This window comes from Epinephelus fuscoguttatus, linkage group LG3 (assembly GCF_011397635.1).
Source record: "Epinephelus fuscoguttatus linkage group LG3, E.fuscoguttatus.final_Chr_v1".
Classification (NCBI taxonomy): Eukaryota; Metazoa; Chordata; class Actinopteri; order Perciformes; family Serranidae; genus Epinephelus; species Epinephelus fuscoguttatus.
In genome coordinates, this window is record NC_064754.1 from 27,341,467 (window position 1) to 27,356,370 (window position 14,904).

The 14,904-nt window shown below is 41.3% G+C and overlaps 1 protein-coding gene across 1 annotated transcript in view; it reads left to right on the plus strand.

The window, feature by feature from the left end:
- The window catches only part of myo15ab (myosin XVAb), a 60,145-nt gene that overhangs the window by 12,823 nt on the left and 32,418 nt on the right, over nucleotides 1–14,904 (plus strand). Inside the window, exons 12-28 of the mRNA XM_049572759.1 lie at nucleotides 93–183; nucleotides 405–508; nucleotides 2,702–2,765; nucleotides 3,093–3,206; nucleotides 6,079–6,240; nucleotides 6,385–6,498; nucleotides 6,606–6,664; nucleotides 6,970–7,093; nucleotides 7,201–7,296; nucleotides 8,684–8,815; nucleotides 9,367–9,492; nucleotides 9,727–9,804; nucleotides 10,206–10,357; nucleotides 11,664–11,709; nucleotides 11,828–11,952; nucleotides 13,245–13,362; nucleotides 13,471–13,646. Coding sequence (XP_049428716.1) covers nucleotides 93–183; nucleotides 405–508; nucleotides 2,702–2,765; nucleotides 3,093–3,206; nucleotides 6,079–6,240; nucleotides 6,385–6,498; nucleotides 6,606–6,664; nucleotides 6,970–7,093; nucleotides 7,201–7,296; nucleotides 8,684–8,815; nucleotides 9,367–9,492; nucleotides 9,727–9,804; nucleotides 10,206–10,357; nucleotides 11,664–11,709; nucleotides 11,828–11,952; nucleotides 13,245–13,362; nucleotides 13,471–13,646 — 1,881 coding nt within the window. The remainder of the gene's footprint in view (nucleotides 1–92; nucleotides 184–404; nucleotides 509–2,701; nucleotides 2,766–3,092; nucleotides 3,207–6,078; nucleotides 6,241–6,384; nucleotides 6,499–6,605; nucleotides 6,665–6,969; nucleotides 7,094–7,200; nucleotides 7,297–8,683; nucleotides 8,816–9,366; nucleotides 9,493–9,726; nucleotides 9,805–10,205; nucleotides 10,358–11,663; nucleotides 11,710–11,827; nucleotides 11,953–13,244; nucleotides 13,363–13,470; nucleotides 13,647–14,904) is intronic.

Here is a 14,904-nt window from a genome sequence, read left to right on the forward strand (position 1 = left end):
ATTTTGCTCACAATGTGTACCATCCTCTTTATGGATAATACAAAAAAGAAGTGCTGTAAAAGACTCAGGTTAACCATTTTTTGTTCTTACAGCGGAGAAAGTGGGTCAGGAAAGACTGAGGCTACTAAACTGATCCTGCGTTACTTGACAGCCATACATCACAAATGCAACGTCTCACAACAGGTAGGTGAACAGTATATTGTGTACCTATGAATGCCAACAAATACAGTCCATACTGTGGCCATTTAAGCTAACAGTGTTTTTGCTTTCCTTTCTTCTCACTTCTTCTTGACTATCTCCTATCAGATAGAGGTAAAGTCCTTCCTTTGTTTTCACTCTCATGATAACCACCATCCCCTTTTATGGTAGCCATGATAACATTTATGTCTATGGTGATTGTTTAGATCCTAGAGGCCACACCCCTGCTGGAGTCTTTTGGGAATGCCAAAACAGTGCGCAATGACAACTCTTCACGCTTTGGCAAATACACGCAGATCTACATGGAGGAGTGAGTAATTACAACTTCCACACATGTAGCGAAGAACTCAATAAACATCAGCAACAGTTTTGAATGTTTTGGGCTTGTAATTTGAGAAGCTAGATGATCTAGAAACAAGAATTTCTCCTAATTTTTAGAAAATAAAAATCAGATCACATTTTTAAAAGGTGTTTTCAAAGAATAAACTTTAAAGCCAAATCATGGTCACATCAGTTATGGTACATTTTCACCAAATCTAGCGATGGAGAGTGTCTTAGTCGTTTTTATTCATTTCCTGTGGAGACCAGGAGAAGCAGTTGTGCAGTGCATTGTGGGAGTATCGAAAGTTGAGCCCTTTTTAAATAGGAATTATGCAAATTTGCAGGAAAGCCCAATCAGTCTTGCATTGGCAGTATAAAAACAAAATCGGGGAGTGCGGCAAATTGCCTTTTCCGGGGCAACGGGGGGCGTGAGCAAGTAACAAACGTGTAGCACAGCGCGTGATGTACTCCAAGGGAAGCCGCGGCTGGTCAGTCCTTCGGCGATTCTTTCGTAAGTTGGCCCATCCTTCACCGTCCCCGTCATCTGCCGGTTAATGGCCTCTTCGTTTGTAAGGACAAGGAGGGCACGCAATTCTTTGTCTCCCCAGTTGCTCATCTTTACAGTGTCTGTCAGGTTTGCGTTTCCCTCTTTCTACAAATATTAGCTGCTCATTCCTGCTATCAGCTGTTTCCTGTTTATCCACTGCCAGTGGGTCGCAAGTGCGGTGTCATCAACAGTTCCTCCCACAAGTCATCAACAGCACCTCCCGTGGCGGAAGGCCGCCTTGTTCTGTTTAAACCAAAAAGGTTCCGCCAATATGATTACCCTCCGAGGCGGAAAATTGGGCACCTCGGATCAACTTGCCAGTCCAGCTCTGTGTGTCTAAACGCTCGCAGCTTGCCGGCAAAACGGCCCAACATTCACAGAAAATCTGGCAGTGTAAAAGGGGCTTTGGACTAAGCTGTTAGACTAGGGGATATAGTTTTAACACAATTCAGCATCAGCATCGCCTATTTCTTGCCTAAAATGTTCTAGGATAGGATTTTCCTCCAGTGGGCAGTGCTTCAAACTTTGTGGAACTCATTCAACTGTTGTATGTAGGCGCATCTTACTTTCTAAATAATGCACCCTTTAAGTAGCAGGAAAATAATTTGCTGTTAACTTTAGACCAGATTTTTATTGGTCAATGGCTCAGTCACTTTCTGCTGCCTCAAAATAGCAATACACCAACAATGCCCCTGACCACACCTCATTATAAGACCTACACACCCATGGGTGCACAGATGGAAGCAGGTATTAACACAGAGCGGGTAACAGAGGCTGCACCGAAGCAACAAATACTGGAGAACAGCCTTTTGAAGGGACAGAGAAATTCGCTCAAGACAATGACAAGATTGAAATGATTCAAGAGAGGATTTGTTGTTTTAAACTTTGTTATTGTGTAAAAAATAAATTGTCTCAATAGAAACAGTCTATGCTTCCAAGGCAATATAGAGACAACCAAGTCAGGCGGGAATTTTCAGCTCTACCTCTTGTCTTGCCAACATTGTTTTCTAGGTTCTTAGACTTAGACTTGCTTTATTGTCATTCAACAAATACACCATCGGTGCACATATTAAACAAAATTTCGTTACCTTGGCTCACAGTGGAGTGGATGCATAAATGATCTGATATACAAATAAAATATAATTTATTTTATTTATTATTTAATTAATTTTAATAATTAAAAATAAAAGTTAAGAGAAGATAAATGTTCTCCCAGTTATTTAGGATGGATCATTTATCCAACTGGTAGGGCTGAGGCCCGTTAGGCCCACCCACAACACCGCGCCTTCAAAGAAGCAGCCTGTACTGTATGTTAGCTTAATTCTGAGTAGGCTTTTAGTCATCCATGTGCACGTCTGCAGACACACACACATGCACGCACAGTGGGCTTAGTGGAGAATATGCTTACATGTCTCAGTAACACAGTTAGATGAGTAGTTGATCTTTTGCTAGGACTGTGACAGGGAAGAACTGAGCACATTATACATGCATGACCAGTTACTTAACGCAGACTTACTGTGTGTGTGTGTGTGTGTGTGTGTGTGTGTGTGTGTGTGTGTGTGTGTGTGTGTGTGTGTGTGTGCTCATGTGTGCATGCATGTGTGTCTGTGTACCTCCTTGTGTGTCATTTACAAGGGGTGTAATCAGCGGTGCCATAACGTCTCAGTACCTGCTGGAGAAGTCCCGCATTGTCTTTCAGGTGAGAAACACACATGAACTCATACACACACACACACGTACACACAGCAACAGCAGGTCAGGTGGAGTCTTCTTACCTGTGAGTCATTGTGAGAAAGAGGAGATTGTAGAGGAAGAGGTGTCAAACATGTTGCACTCTATCATTACACAGCTCAGTCCATCAGCCATTCATCCATCTATCCATTTGTCTTTTCTACAGCATTATTTCCATGTCAGTAAATCCACCACCACAGGTCTACACTGTGAAGCTTCTCTAATTGTGTATGCAAAGAAGTGTGCATGCGATAGATGATTTATGTATGTCATGTTGCCATGTGTTCATCCACAGGCCAAATCGGAGCGGAACTATCACATCTTCTATGAGATGTTGGCAGGTCTTCCCCCTAATGAGAAGAGCTCACTGTATCTGCAGGAAGCTGAGACGTACTACTATCTGAATCAGGTGCTCAGAGAAATATGAATTACACCCCCCTCCACACACATACATACACACACACATGCACACACAGAGCGCAGATAAGGAGTGGTCACTGTAATCAATTTCACAGTCACATTAACAAATGAGATGTCAATTTTCTGAAAATGTCACATTTATTCTACAAAGTGATTAATGGCACAAACATAAAACTCATTGCCGTACCCAAATACAGAGTAAGGGACCTTTGCAGTCTGGGTTTTTTGTATCTGAGATATATTGAGTGATGAATGTAATTTGCTGATTTATTTCCAAAATGGATATATAACTCGTTACACTGTGTATCCTCCAGTAAGGCTTTGATGATTGATGTCAAGATTTTTGTATCGCTCTTCAGCAGCGGTTATGATTCCTCAAACAAAAACTCTTGTAAATCGTCATTTGTCTCATGTGTCTTTGAGTTGTTAGCAGTTTAAACAGAGAGGTCTTTAACTTCTCTGATTGTTTCATTTAAGTACTTTTCTGAGGCCTGAAGAGATAAAACTATCAACAGTTCCCAAATCGGGAAAGATTGAAAAATGGTAAGAAAAAAAATGATATAGTTACATTTGGCTCCGGGGATGGTAATGTTTGTTGGTTGCCTGAAATATCTCAACAACTCTGAGATGGATTACCATGAAACTGTGTACAGACATTGGTGTTTAACAGAGGATGTGCTCTGCTAATATTGGTGACTTTTCCTCTAGCACCACCATGATGCTGACAATTAGTTTTTACAAAAATGTCTCAACAACTATTGGATGGATTGCCACAATATTTAATACAGACATTCATGTTACCCTCAGGATGAACTGTAGTTACTTTAGTGATCCCCTGATTTTTCTTTTAGCAGCAAATTTCAAAAAATAAAATGTGTCCAGTACTTAGGTTTTTGACCAAATACAGTAAGATTAATGGCACTCCCATCATCCTCAGCTGCAGTTTTTGTTCAGTGCTACTTTGCGTTCCAATACCCATACCACACTTTTTAGCATGCTAGAAAAAGATTTAGTATGTTCTAATACCCAGTATGTCAAATGCACTAATGCAGTATGCTAAACGTTCCGGGATGTTCTACTACATCCAGTAAGATTTTGCAGTATGCAAGTCACACGCCACACAGACTGAGACTCAGAGAGATGATAGCTCGTTGACATCTCATTGACAGCTGTCAGAAGTCACAATGACATATGACAGTGTATTCAAGTAACTGACGACCAGTGGAATAGTAATAATATGACTATTAATTGTTTAAATGAACAAAATAATCATAAAGATTACCAACCACAAAAGGACATAACTATTAAAGTAACAATGACAGAGAAATGCATATGTAATTTTACTGTTGTGAATGTTATCGGTCAGAGTCCACAATGTATGCAGTTATAACTTTTTAAGTTAAAACTACATAGATCTCAAAGTAACAACAGCAGAGCTCTGGGTTAACCTCCTTCTCTGGTGGATATATGGGTATATAGGTAATGGATATATGAGAAAGAGGGTCTAGTTTAGGGCGTAATGTTATGTAGTATGTCCCGATTGTTTGCATACTGCATGCAACAGTACATATTTTTTAAGGGCAGCTGCAGTGCCTAATTAAAGTAAAAAGAGAAATTATGTGATTCGGACCACACCCCTAGTTAGCAAATGTGCTAACACACTAAACTATGAGGTTGGATATGGAAAAAATTATACCTGCTAAACATCTGCACACTAACATCATCATCATGACCATTTTGGTATGCTTAAGTCACAGTACCTCCGCAACCTGTCAGATTTATCTTGCATTGAGACCCTCAGGTTGCTCGACAGAATGTTTCTCCTATGACTGACTTACAGTGTGTTAACCCAATAGTCAGTCTTATCTAAGTTCTCTGATATAGGGCTTGGTATTGGTACTCAATTTATTGACGGAAATAACCCAGTGCCAAGTAGCAACCAAACTTCTCCAGTCAAACGATACCGGTATTGGATCCTTTTTGTACGCAGACCTGCAACAAAATGACTATTTGTATGGTATTGCTCACAGCCAATCACTGGAATTTTTCTTCGATTTAATGCAATGTGTGATTGGCCTACTATTGCAGCAGCTACAACCCATACAGTTCATGGTGTGCTAAAGTCAAGCTCAGTGTATTTGACAGAGTTGGTAGTTCAGCGTGCCAAGATGCCACCAAATGAGTGGTGGTAGAGTATTAAGCATCTGAAAGCTTCCACTCACATGATGGATATTGAATGAAAATAAAGTGCTCTGGTGGTATCAGTATTACTTTAAAGGCACTGGTATTGGTACTGGTGTTGTAATTTTTTAAATGATACCCAGCCTTACTCTGACAGTGTATCCCTGCCCTTGCACACTTTTGTGCTACCATTGAGCCAGTTTGCTCTCTTGAATTTTTATGTACCACTCCATGAAATGTGATGAAACACAAAGCAACACGTTGCTCATGCCACTGCTGATTAAAGATCCTTGACTAATTACATTGTTATTGGTTGTGGTTACTACTAAGAGCACATGTGGCTCACTTTTTTGAATAATAATTGTAACACCAGGCTGAATCATAATGTTTCACTACCCTCTGTATGGTCAGAAGTGTGAAAGTGTAGTCAGACATGTGCCCCAGTAACCACACCCAGCAGTGACATCACAGTATACTGACACACCCTGACATATACTTCTACATCACTGCAGCAAGGTGAGAAGTTGAACCCCCTGGAGGTCTGCGAAAACAAGACTTTGAGCTGCTGATAAGTTGCTCTTTAATTAGAGCTGTGATTAAACAGACTGGGGGTAAGTATGTTGTTGTTGATAACGGTGTATGTGTGTGTGTGTCTGTGATCCGTGTGTACATGAGTGCAGGGAGGGGATTGTACCATAGAGGGCAAGGATGATGGGGAGGACTTCAGGCGTCTGCTGAATGCCATGGACATCCTGTGTTTCACTCCAGAGGAGCAGAACGGCATCTACAGACTGCTGTCCTCTGTCCTTCATCTGGGGAACGTCTACTTCCAGCCACACCAGGTCTCTCTGTCTCACACACACAGACACACACCCAGGCCAAGTAAATGCTTTTAGTTTCACGGCTGAATGATAATGATGATGTTGATAGATGATGGTAATAATGAATGTGTATGCCTCTGTGCGTGTGGGTGTGCGTCCCTGCAGGCTGAGGGTCAGGAGGTCGCCTCGGTGGTGAGCGCGCAGGAGATCAGGGTGGTAGCCGAGCTGCTGCAAGTCTCACCTGACGGCTTGCAGAAGGCTGTCACCTTCAAAATGACAGTGAGCAGAACACAATGACACCCTCACACACAAACCACACATATATGTAATTATGTTATAACAATTAAGGAGATGTTGTCAGATAACAGATGTGTTTGATCCCCCAGGATACAGTAAGAGAGAAGATCTTCACTCCGCTCACAGTTGAGAATGCTGTGGATGCCAGGTCAGTGAGACTGAATTTAATATCTGTTAAATTAAATACTACTCACCTACTTCTGCATGGAATAACCTGGAATAAAAGTCGAATCTTGTTTGAGGGTTTTTAATGTCCTCATTTTTTTTCAAAAATCATGCCAGGAGACTACTGAGAGGGAGTAAAGCATCTTTGATATTCTCTTCCAATCTTTGGTAGAGGCATGTGAGGACAAAGGACGTCAGGGCTGGGGGAGAGATTTTTCAGATGTCCTCTGTTTCCATAGGAACCGGGTTTTCTGTTTCCATAGAAACCTTATTGTGTGTTTTTCATAGAGATGCCGTTGCCAAGATCCTGTACTCGCTGCTGTTTAGTTGGCTGACAGAGCGCATCAACGGACGGGTCTACCCTCGCAACGAAGCCCTCTCCATCTCCATATTGGACATCTATGGATTTGAGGTTAAGCTAAAGAGTGATCTCGCTCAATAATGTCACAGCGCTGATGCGTCTGAGCTGAGTTGTGTTAACTCCGCCACTCCCCAATGTCTCCACTCTTTGCCCTCCAGGAGCTACAGGTGAACAGCTTTGAGCAGCTGTGCATCAACTACGCCAATGAAACTTTGCAGTTCTTCTTTAACAGGGTCATCTTCCAGGAGGAGCAGGTCAGGGAAACTACAAGTTGATATTTTCATTCACATATTGTGTTTTGTCAAAAGGTTAAACCAGCCTACATACTGTATGGTTGAAAAGTCAAAATGTGAAAAAAGAGCATTTAAGACACATTGCAGTTCATCCTCAAATTCAAAACTACTTTTATCATTATTCTGTTATTATTTAAAAAAAAAAAGAAAACTGACTAAAACTGAATCTACTAAAACAGGTACGTGTAACCATAAAACAGCAAGGAAAAACCCCAAATTAATGCTAACTGGGTTAGTACGTTTGAAACGTCAGAGCTACAGGTGGTAACTTTTATGAAAGTAACTTTGTTTCATATTTGCTAAAACTCACAATGTACTAAAAGTCTGGGGCGTCTGTGGCTTGGTTGGTAGAGCAGGCGCCCCATGTACAGGGCTGTTGCCACGGCAGCCCGCCTGTGGCCCTTTGCTGCATGTCATACCCCCCCACGCTTACCTGTCCTGTTCATTAAAGGCAAAATGCCCCAAAAAATATCTTTAAAAAAAAAAGTCTTTCCTTCTCTTCTTACTGCATGTAATGACATTTGCTGGAATATACCACTGTGCACCAAAAACAACCAGTAAGAGTCGTCTCTAATGCAGCTGTTAATCATGTCACTCACTGCTCAAGAAAACTAGGCAGCGCTGATCAAATATAAATCAAGATTCTTTTATTGCAGTGCCTATTCCTCACTGCAAATGGTTTCAGAAACATATTTTAGTGTACTGTTCAGCTGTAAAATGAGACATTTTGTGACCTGGCCACCATGTTGGATACAGTCGACAAAAATATCAATCACCGCCCACTGGCTAGACCAGCTTTCTCATTTTACAACAAAACAGTGCACTGAAATATGTTTCTGAAAACATTTAAGGTGAAGAATAAGCAATGCAGTAACAGAATCTTGATTTATATTTGATCAACACTGCGTAGTTTGACCGCAGTTCACAAGCAGTGATTGACAGCTGCGTTCGAGACTCCTCGGCTCTAATTGGTTGTTTTCGTTCACATGCAGTAAGGCCATTAGAGGCTCTATAAGGCAATAGAATAGGCAGAGGAATATGATTTTTTTTTCACACACATCTATCTTATTTAGTGCCTTGTAAACAGAGTCTGAACCCAACAACACCTTTATTTTTAGTTAAGAGGCAAGAAAAGATCCAGTATCATTAATGTAGAGTTAAAAGATGCACAGCCTTGTTTGTAATGTGACTCATTTCAGAGAAGCTCTCATAAACCCACGAGGTCATTAAATCACACCAACTATAGTGGACACAGCAACACTTCAGCTGAAGTGAAAACAACCAACAGTGGAGTTAGAGGAGTTTTATACACACACCAACCTGATAAACTTTTGTGCTGTGTGTGTAGGAGGAGTACATGCGGGAGCAGATCGAGTGGCAGCAGCAGCCCTTCAGCCACAACCAGGCCTGTCTCGACCTCATTGCTGCTAAGCCCCACGGGATCCTGCGCATACTGGATGATCAGTGCGGTTTCCCTCAGGTACTGCCACACTTGATTTAAACTCTTCTTTTCTAAAGTTACAGGAAATCACTAAAATGTAATAATAAACACAGCTTGATGGAAGTAAAGTGGAAACAAGATAGCATGTGTACTTTATTGAAGTTAGATTGGAATGCTAGAAACTTTTAAATCTTTTATTTATGTGTATTGTGAAAAAAGGCAACAGCTTACAATAACTCATATTTCAAATATTTCATATCTCACTTTTAAAAGGAAATTGAGTTAAACATCTCACATATTGGATTTCTCTTAAGTGTATTGTAGCTGGATCAATACTAAACTATCCCACATGCTCAGTTAATTGCTTACCTGCTGTTATCATTATTCTCAGGGTTCCCAATGTAAGAAGCTCATCTTGAGATAAATGTATTATGAAGTGTCTCCACTGCTCAGAGTGAAATATGAACACAGTGTTACACGAGTAACTGACTGAGGCAATCTGCCGAACACACACAGGCAACATGTGTTTGTGCTGTCAAGGTTTAGTTTCCATGGCTCACCAACCATTAACCATCTCCAATCATTGCTAGGCAACCGACCACACCTTCCTTCAGAAGTGCCACTATCACCATGGAAACAACCCGCTATATGCCAGGCCAAAGATGCCGCTGCCAGAGTTCACCTTGAAACACTATGCTGGGAAAGTCACATACCAGGTACATTTCTGTCTTACACTGTTTGTGACACTTTTCCCTTTTCTCTGTTTTTACTTGTAACAATTTAAGATGTTTTACAAAAGAAAAGGAAAAACAAATTTTGATTTAAGGTGAACTGTCCCTTTAAAGTCTCCACCTTGGATCAGTGGTTATGGTGCTGTTACACTTCTGTTTGTCTGTTACTCTTGAATTCCTGGTTTAAACTGAACACTTTTCTGATGATTTGTGGTGCAGGTGCACAAATTCTTGGATAAGAACTTCGACACGGTCCGACAGGATGTTTTAGACCTCTTCATCCAGAGCAAGAACAAAGTGAGATGTTTCGATAGACTTACTTATGACTTTCTCTCTCTTATTGTTCTGACATTTACAGTATTTAATTTTTTATTTTCAGTTAAATATTATGATTGTTACTCATCATCTTGCGTTGTGGGTGTGTGGCACAATGTGTGTTTTGACTTTTGCTTTTACCTTTTCTGTTGAGACCCACTTAGTTATTATTGTTTTCAGTCAGGAATACATTTTAGTTGACATTAGGTTACAATAGTACTTTACTAATTCTGCTGTTTGAAACTCACCATGTATTCAATACACATGCAAACAGCAATATTACCCTCCTATTAAATAACACGATGCTCAGAATTGACTGTTCACACTGTGGCTTACCTAATTGTTCTGTGTGTGTGTGTGTGTGTGTGTGTGTGTGTGTGCAGATGGTGTCCAGCCTCTTCTTGAAGCACTCAGAGTCTGGGTCACAGCAGCGGTCAAATGTGCGGCGCAGCAGTACGGCTCGTCGTTATCAGGCCAACACAGTCAGTGCAAAGTTCCAGAGCAGTCTGCAGGAGCTGGTGGAGAAGATGGAAAGGTTTGAGTCAAACATTTAACCTTAAGGACAATGTAGAAACCTCTAAAGCACGTTTATAACATCAGAGGAAAATGGTAAAGCTGTAGTCAACACCACTCCCTCCCTATAGTGTTAGAATTGCCTTCCTCCAACTCATTTGACTGTCCAAAACTATAAGTGAAACATTTATGCACAATCTAATGCCCTCAACATAAACATTAATTCATGTATGTTTTGCTACTGAGGAGGCAGACATGTAAGTGTCCAAAATTTGCTGTGAGATAAGACGTAGCAAGTGATGCAGGGACCAGTGATAGACGAAAATGAACAAGCAGATCTTTTTGAACAACTCTTTGTAGTGTCCTATATGTTCTGGGTCAGCCTGTCAGATGTCTAAATGCTCACCCACTCACCTGCTCAGAGTTATCGTAGGGTTCTGCTCACACTGCTTTGATGATTGAATGAGAAGCCATTGAATCAAACTCGAGTCCAGACAGTCTGGCAATTACACTCACTGAACAAGACAGAACGAGGCGTTCTCTCAAAGTGGGACGTCTGCTGCTTGGCAATGAAGAACGACAAACCGATGGAGTCATATCAGGTTTTCCAACATCGTATTGAGCTTACATAGCCTATCAACATACAAGTGGGAATTTGAACCAATGCACCAAAATTAATACAGTATTTAATCTTTTTTAATTTAAACTAGAACATGATGACCGCTAATGCATTAAAGTTTTGTGAGGCAGGCAGCACTAGCTGTCGTACGTGCATGTACAATAAAGTAGTGTCGAGGAGACACATATTTTGCAAAAAGTATCAAAGCTCCAAAGGTTCAATATTGTAAAAAGAATTGGTTCACTCATCACTTGCGAGGACTACGGAATGATTGAAAGAGGGAGGGGCACATGCTGTATCATGGCGTTGACCCTTAATAGACAATGAGTGAGTACTGAATAATGTGCTGTGCCTTGGTTTACCCATAGACTCAAGTGATTAGAGATCAGTTCTGACAATTCTATAAGCCTCCCATGTCATTGTTTATAGGAGCCATTTATCTTGTGAAGATTAATTTTATTTGCTTAATTTGAGCTCAGTCATGTCTCTTACAGATGAAAACAGAGGCCTCTGGAGATCTCTCAGTCTTAAACTGTTAATATGTTGCTTCAACTGTAAAACCATGCCATGCTCTACCAATTTCTTGCTTAGTTGGTTTCCCTTAGTTTCCTCCCAGGTGGAAACCTCCTTGCACAGGACTAATGTACTAAGCCTGTATCAAATCATATGTTCATTTATCCATCCGTTCGTTCTCATCTATCTGTGACAGGTGTAACCCTTATTTTGTGCGATGCATCAAGCCAAACCATCATAAGGTATATTTACAAGTTGGATGATGTGTGCAGGTTTGCTGTGTTTATTTTATTTTATTTCTTTGCATTTTAATTTGTCTGTAACATGCAGCTGATGTGTATTATGTATATGTATGTGTAGGAGCCAGGAGTGTTTGACATGGAGCTGGTCAACACTCAGCTACATTACTCTGGCATCATGGAGACCATCCATATCAGGAAGGAGGGTTATCCAATCAGACTGCACTTTCACAGCTTCCTAAAAAGGTTGGTGACTAAGCAATCTTCACCTTAAGTCTATTTGAGAAAATGTGAGGTCTAATTGAACCATGTAAACTGAAACTATGGTATCTCAGCCTCCCGTTAAGCTTTCTTTCCTGAAACGAATTGTTTTTGTTCTCTTACCACTTACATCCCTCATATGGTGAAAAAAAAATTGCTGGCATTATTGGCTTTTTCTGGCAGGAGTACAGTTCATACACCAATTTCTTCATGCTGAAATAGCCATCTGGCACTTGCCAGCTCCTGCAGTAGGAAAGCAGCAGTAACCAATTGATCTCACAGCACCTCTGACCACTGGCTGCCAAAATAGTCTGACATACAGTATTACAGAAAAACAGTTTGAGAGTGCAACATTCACAGTCAATTAGATTCACATTAAAGCTCCTAAATACAAACTATTACTTAACTACCGAAACCCAGAATACCAACCAGCCTCACCCTAGGTCTTCAAGTTTTACATTCACACTGAGGTAAAGGAACAGCTCACCCCAAAATCAGAAATATATATTTTTCCTCCTACCTGTAGTGCTGTTTATGGTGCTAGATTGTTTTGGTGTGAGTTACCGACTGTTGGAGATATGGGTTGTAGAGATGTCTGCCTTCTCTCAAATGTAATGGACCAAGATGACACTCAGCTTGTGGAGCTCCAAGTGCCAAAAAATACATCTGACAGACTCAGCAGCAATGTTGTTGGTTTTTTTTTTTTTTTTCAAAAATCATGACCCAGTTACCCAAAATATTACATAGACCTTGTTGTGACCACTTTCAAAGGAAATTTTTTCTTTCTACCAAACTACACCCGCCAACCATATCACCACACAGAAGGAAGCGTACATCTACTGCTAGCTTACCCAGCCCCACTGAGCTAGCTGATGTTACAGCTCAGCAGCTTGTCCATGAGTAGATGTATGTTGAACAAACTGCAAACAGTAGTCAGCATATCTAAAGTCCGTCAGATGAACTGAGGGGAGAGAAAGACTGTGTCTCCCAACCCCTTCAGAGTGAAAATAGGCTATTCCTTCCTTTTTTAGGTACTGTTGGGGCTCTATTATTGATATGAATGACTAAGCCTTTTGACAAGAAATGCAAAGTTAATAAAAGCGACTGCACGCAGAGGCTCCGGCTTAAGGGACCCTTGAGCCCTATGGCTCATTTGATATTACATCCATGCCTGTAAGACACATATTGCAGCTTTGGATTTCACTGATCCTTGTTCACATTTACTCCAGAATTCATACTAGATTGTCATTTTAATGTTTGCATGTGGGCATGCTCAGGTATAAGGCCCTGCTTTGCCTGGAGGATCCTCCACCTGCAGACGGAGAAAACTGTGTCGCCATGCTCCACAAGCTCGCTCCAGTTAAGAGCGGCTCATATCAGCTGGGAGTCAGTAAGGTGAGCTGTCTCAGTAACATAAACACGTACAAAATAAGGTCAAATGACTCAAATAAAAGAAGTAAATACTGTTATACTGAGGTTCATATGTGTGTTTGTGTGCGTTAGATTTTCCTGAAAGAGGAACTGTATCAGCTGTTGGAGGGGAAGCGTGACCGTGTGCTGAACATCGCTGCCATGACGCTGCAGAGGTACACCCGTGCGTGTATGATCCGAAAGAAGTTTGCCAAGTTGCGACTGCGTGTGACCATGTTTGAAGCTCGCTGCAGAGGCTACCTGGCCAGGTAATGTTCACCTTGGGTCAACTTCAACTTATATTTAACAGCTCATGACTGAAATAGAGGTGTGGCCCTTAGAACACGAGCACTCAGAGCGCAGACATCCGCCAAGGCCAAATGCCCTATCTTGGTGAAAAATGATGATTCTTGTGTCCGCCCCCGATTAAGATCCGCTTCAAAATTTAAAGGTTCTGTATGTGATATTCAGAGCATTAATATAGCAGCTAACCACTATTTTCTATGTAAAGATAAGCAGAGTAACAGCGTCCTCAGCAGATAATTAAGTCACGCTAACTCTGTGTTTGTTGTAATCCAAGCTTCTCTGTGGTTTGTTGCAGTAAGCTGGTCCAGTCATGAATGCATGTTGGTGCATGTGTGTATCCGACTGGGTAGCTCATGGCTGCCGCTTTTCACTGTGCTCAAATGGCGGTTACGCTGATATTGGGACGGTGTTGTTGCGAAAGTGTAGCGTCCACCCTCCTGTTCCCCCTGGTTATAACTGTAAGCTCTGTCAGCACTGTTGCTGTTGTTTTGAGCTGTTTACGGAGTTAACACAGTTAGCTGCTAGTGCCAGCTCAGCCATCTCCATGTTTAGAACGGTGTCCAGACAGCTCATATGCTCTGAATTTCACACAGAGCCTCTTGAATGGGTCCCTCTTGGCCCATGACTCACCCTTCATCTAAATGTTATGAAAATCAGGCCAGTAGTTTTTTCGTAATCCTGTTGACAAACAGATAAACGCACAAACAGACAAATGCTCCCAGTGCTCAGCTTGAAAACCACTCGTATCATTGGCCTCTCACTGGCAGTTGACTCTTAAGAGCTTTAGCTTTCTTTAATGGGCAGCAACCCGTCCTGCCTGAGTCTGGAGTTTCAGTCTTGAGCTGGGCAATTTAGGCTTTAGTGTTTGGTTTCAGAGAGCCAAATAGGTCAAAGCTTATCACAGACAACCTGCTTCTTTTGTCCTTCATGTGAGGAGACAGGGTCAGACGAATCAGGTGGTGCTCATCCATCAAAGGTGATAGATTTCTCACTCGCTGCCAGTCTGAAAAAACCTGGAGACGTGATACAAATTAGCATTGTATTTGAGCATGTAATAATTCACCTACTTGTTTAATGACGGCACTAAAATGGCAATAAAAGCAAGGTCAAACCTTTTAAATCTGTAATGATACTTAAGAATCATCGGTCACGCTTTGATGAATTCAGGGAAATTATACCTCATGCACAGAAGCTATAACTAACTCTATAAGTGTGATTAAC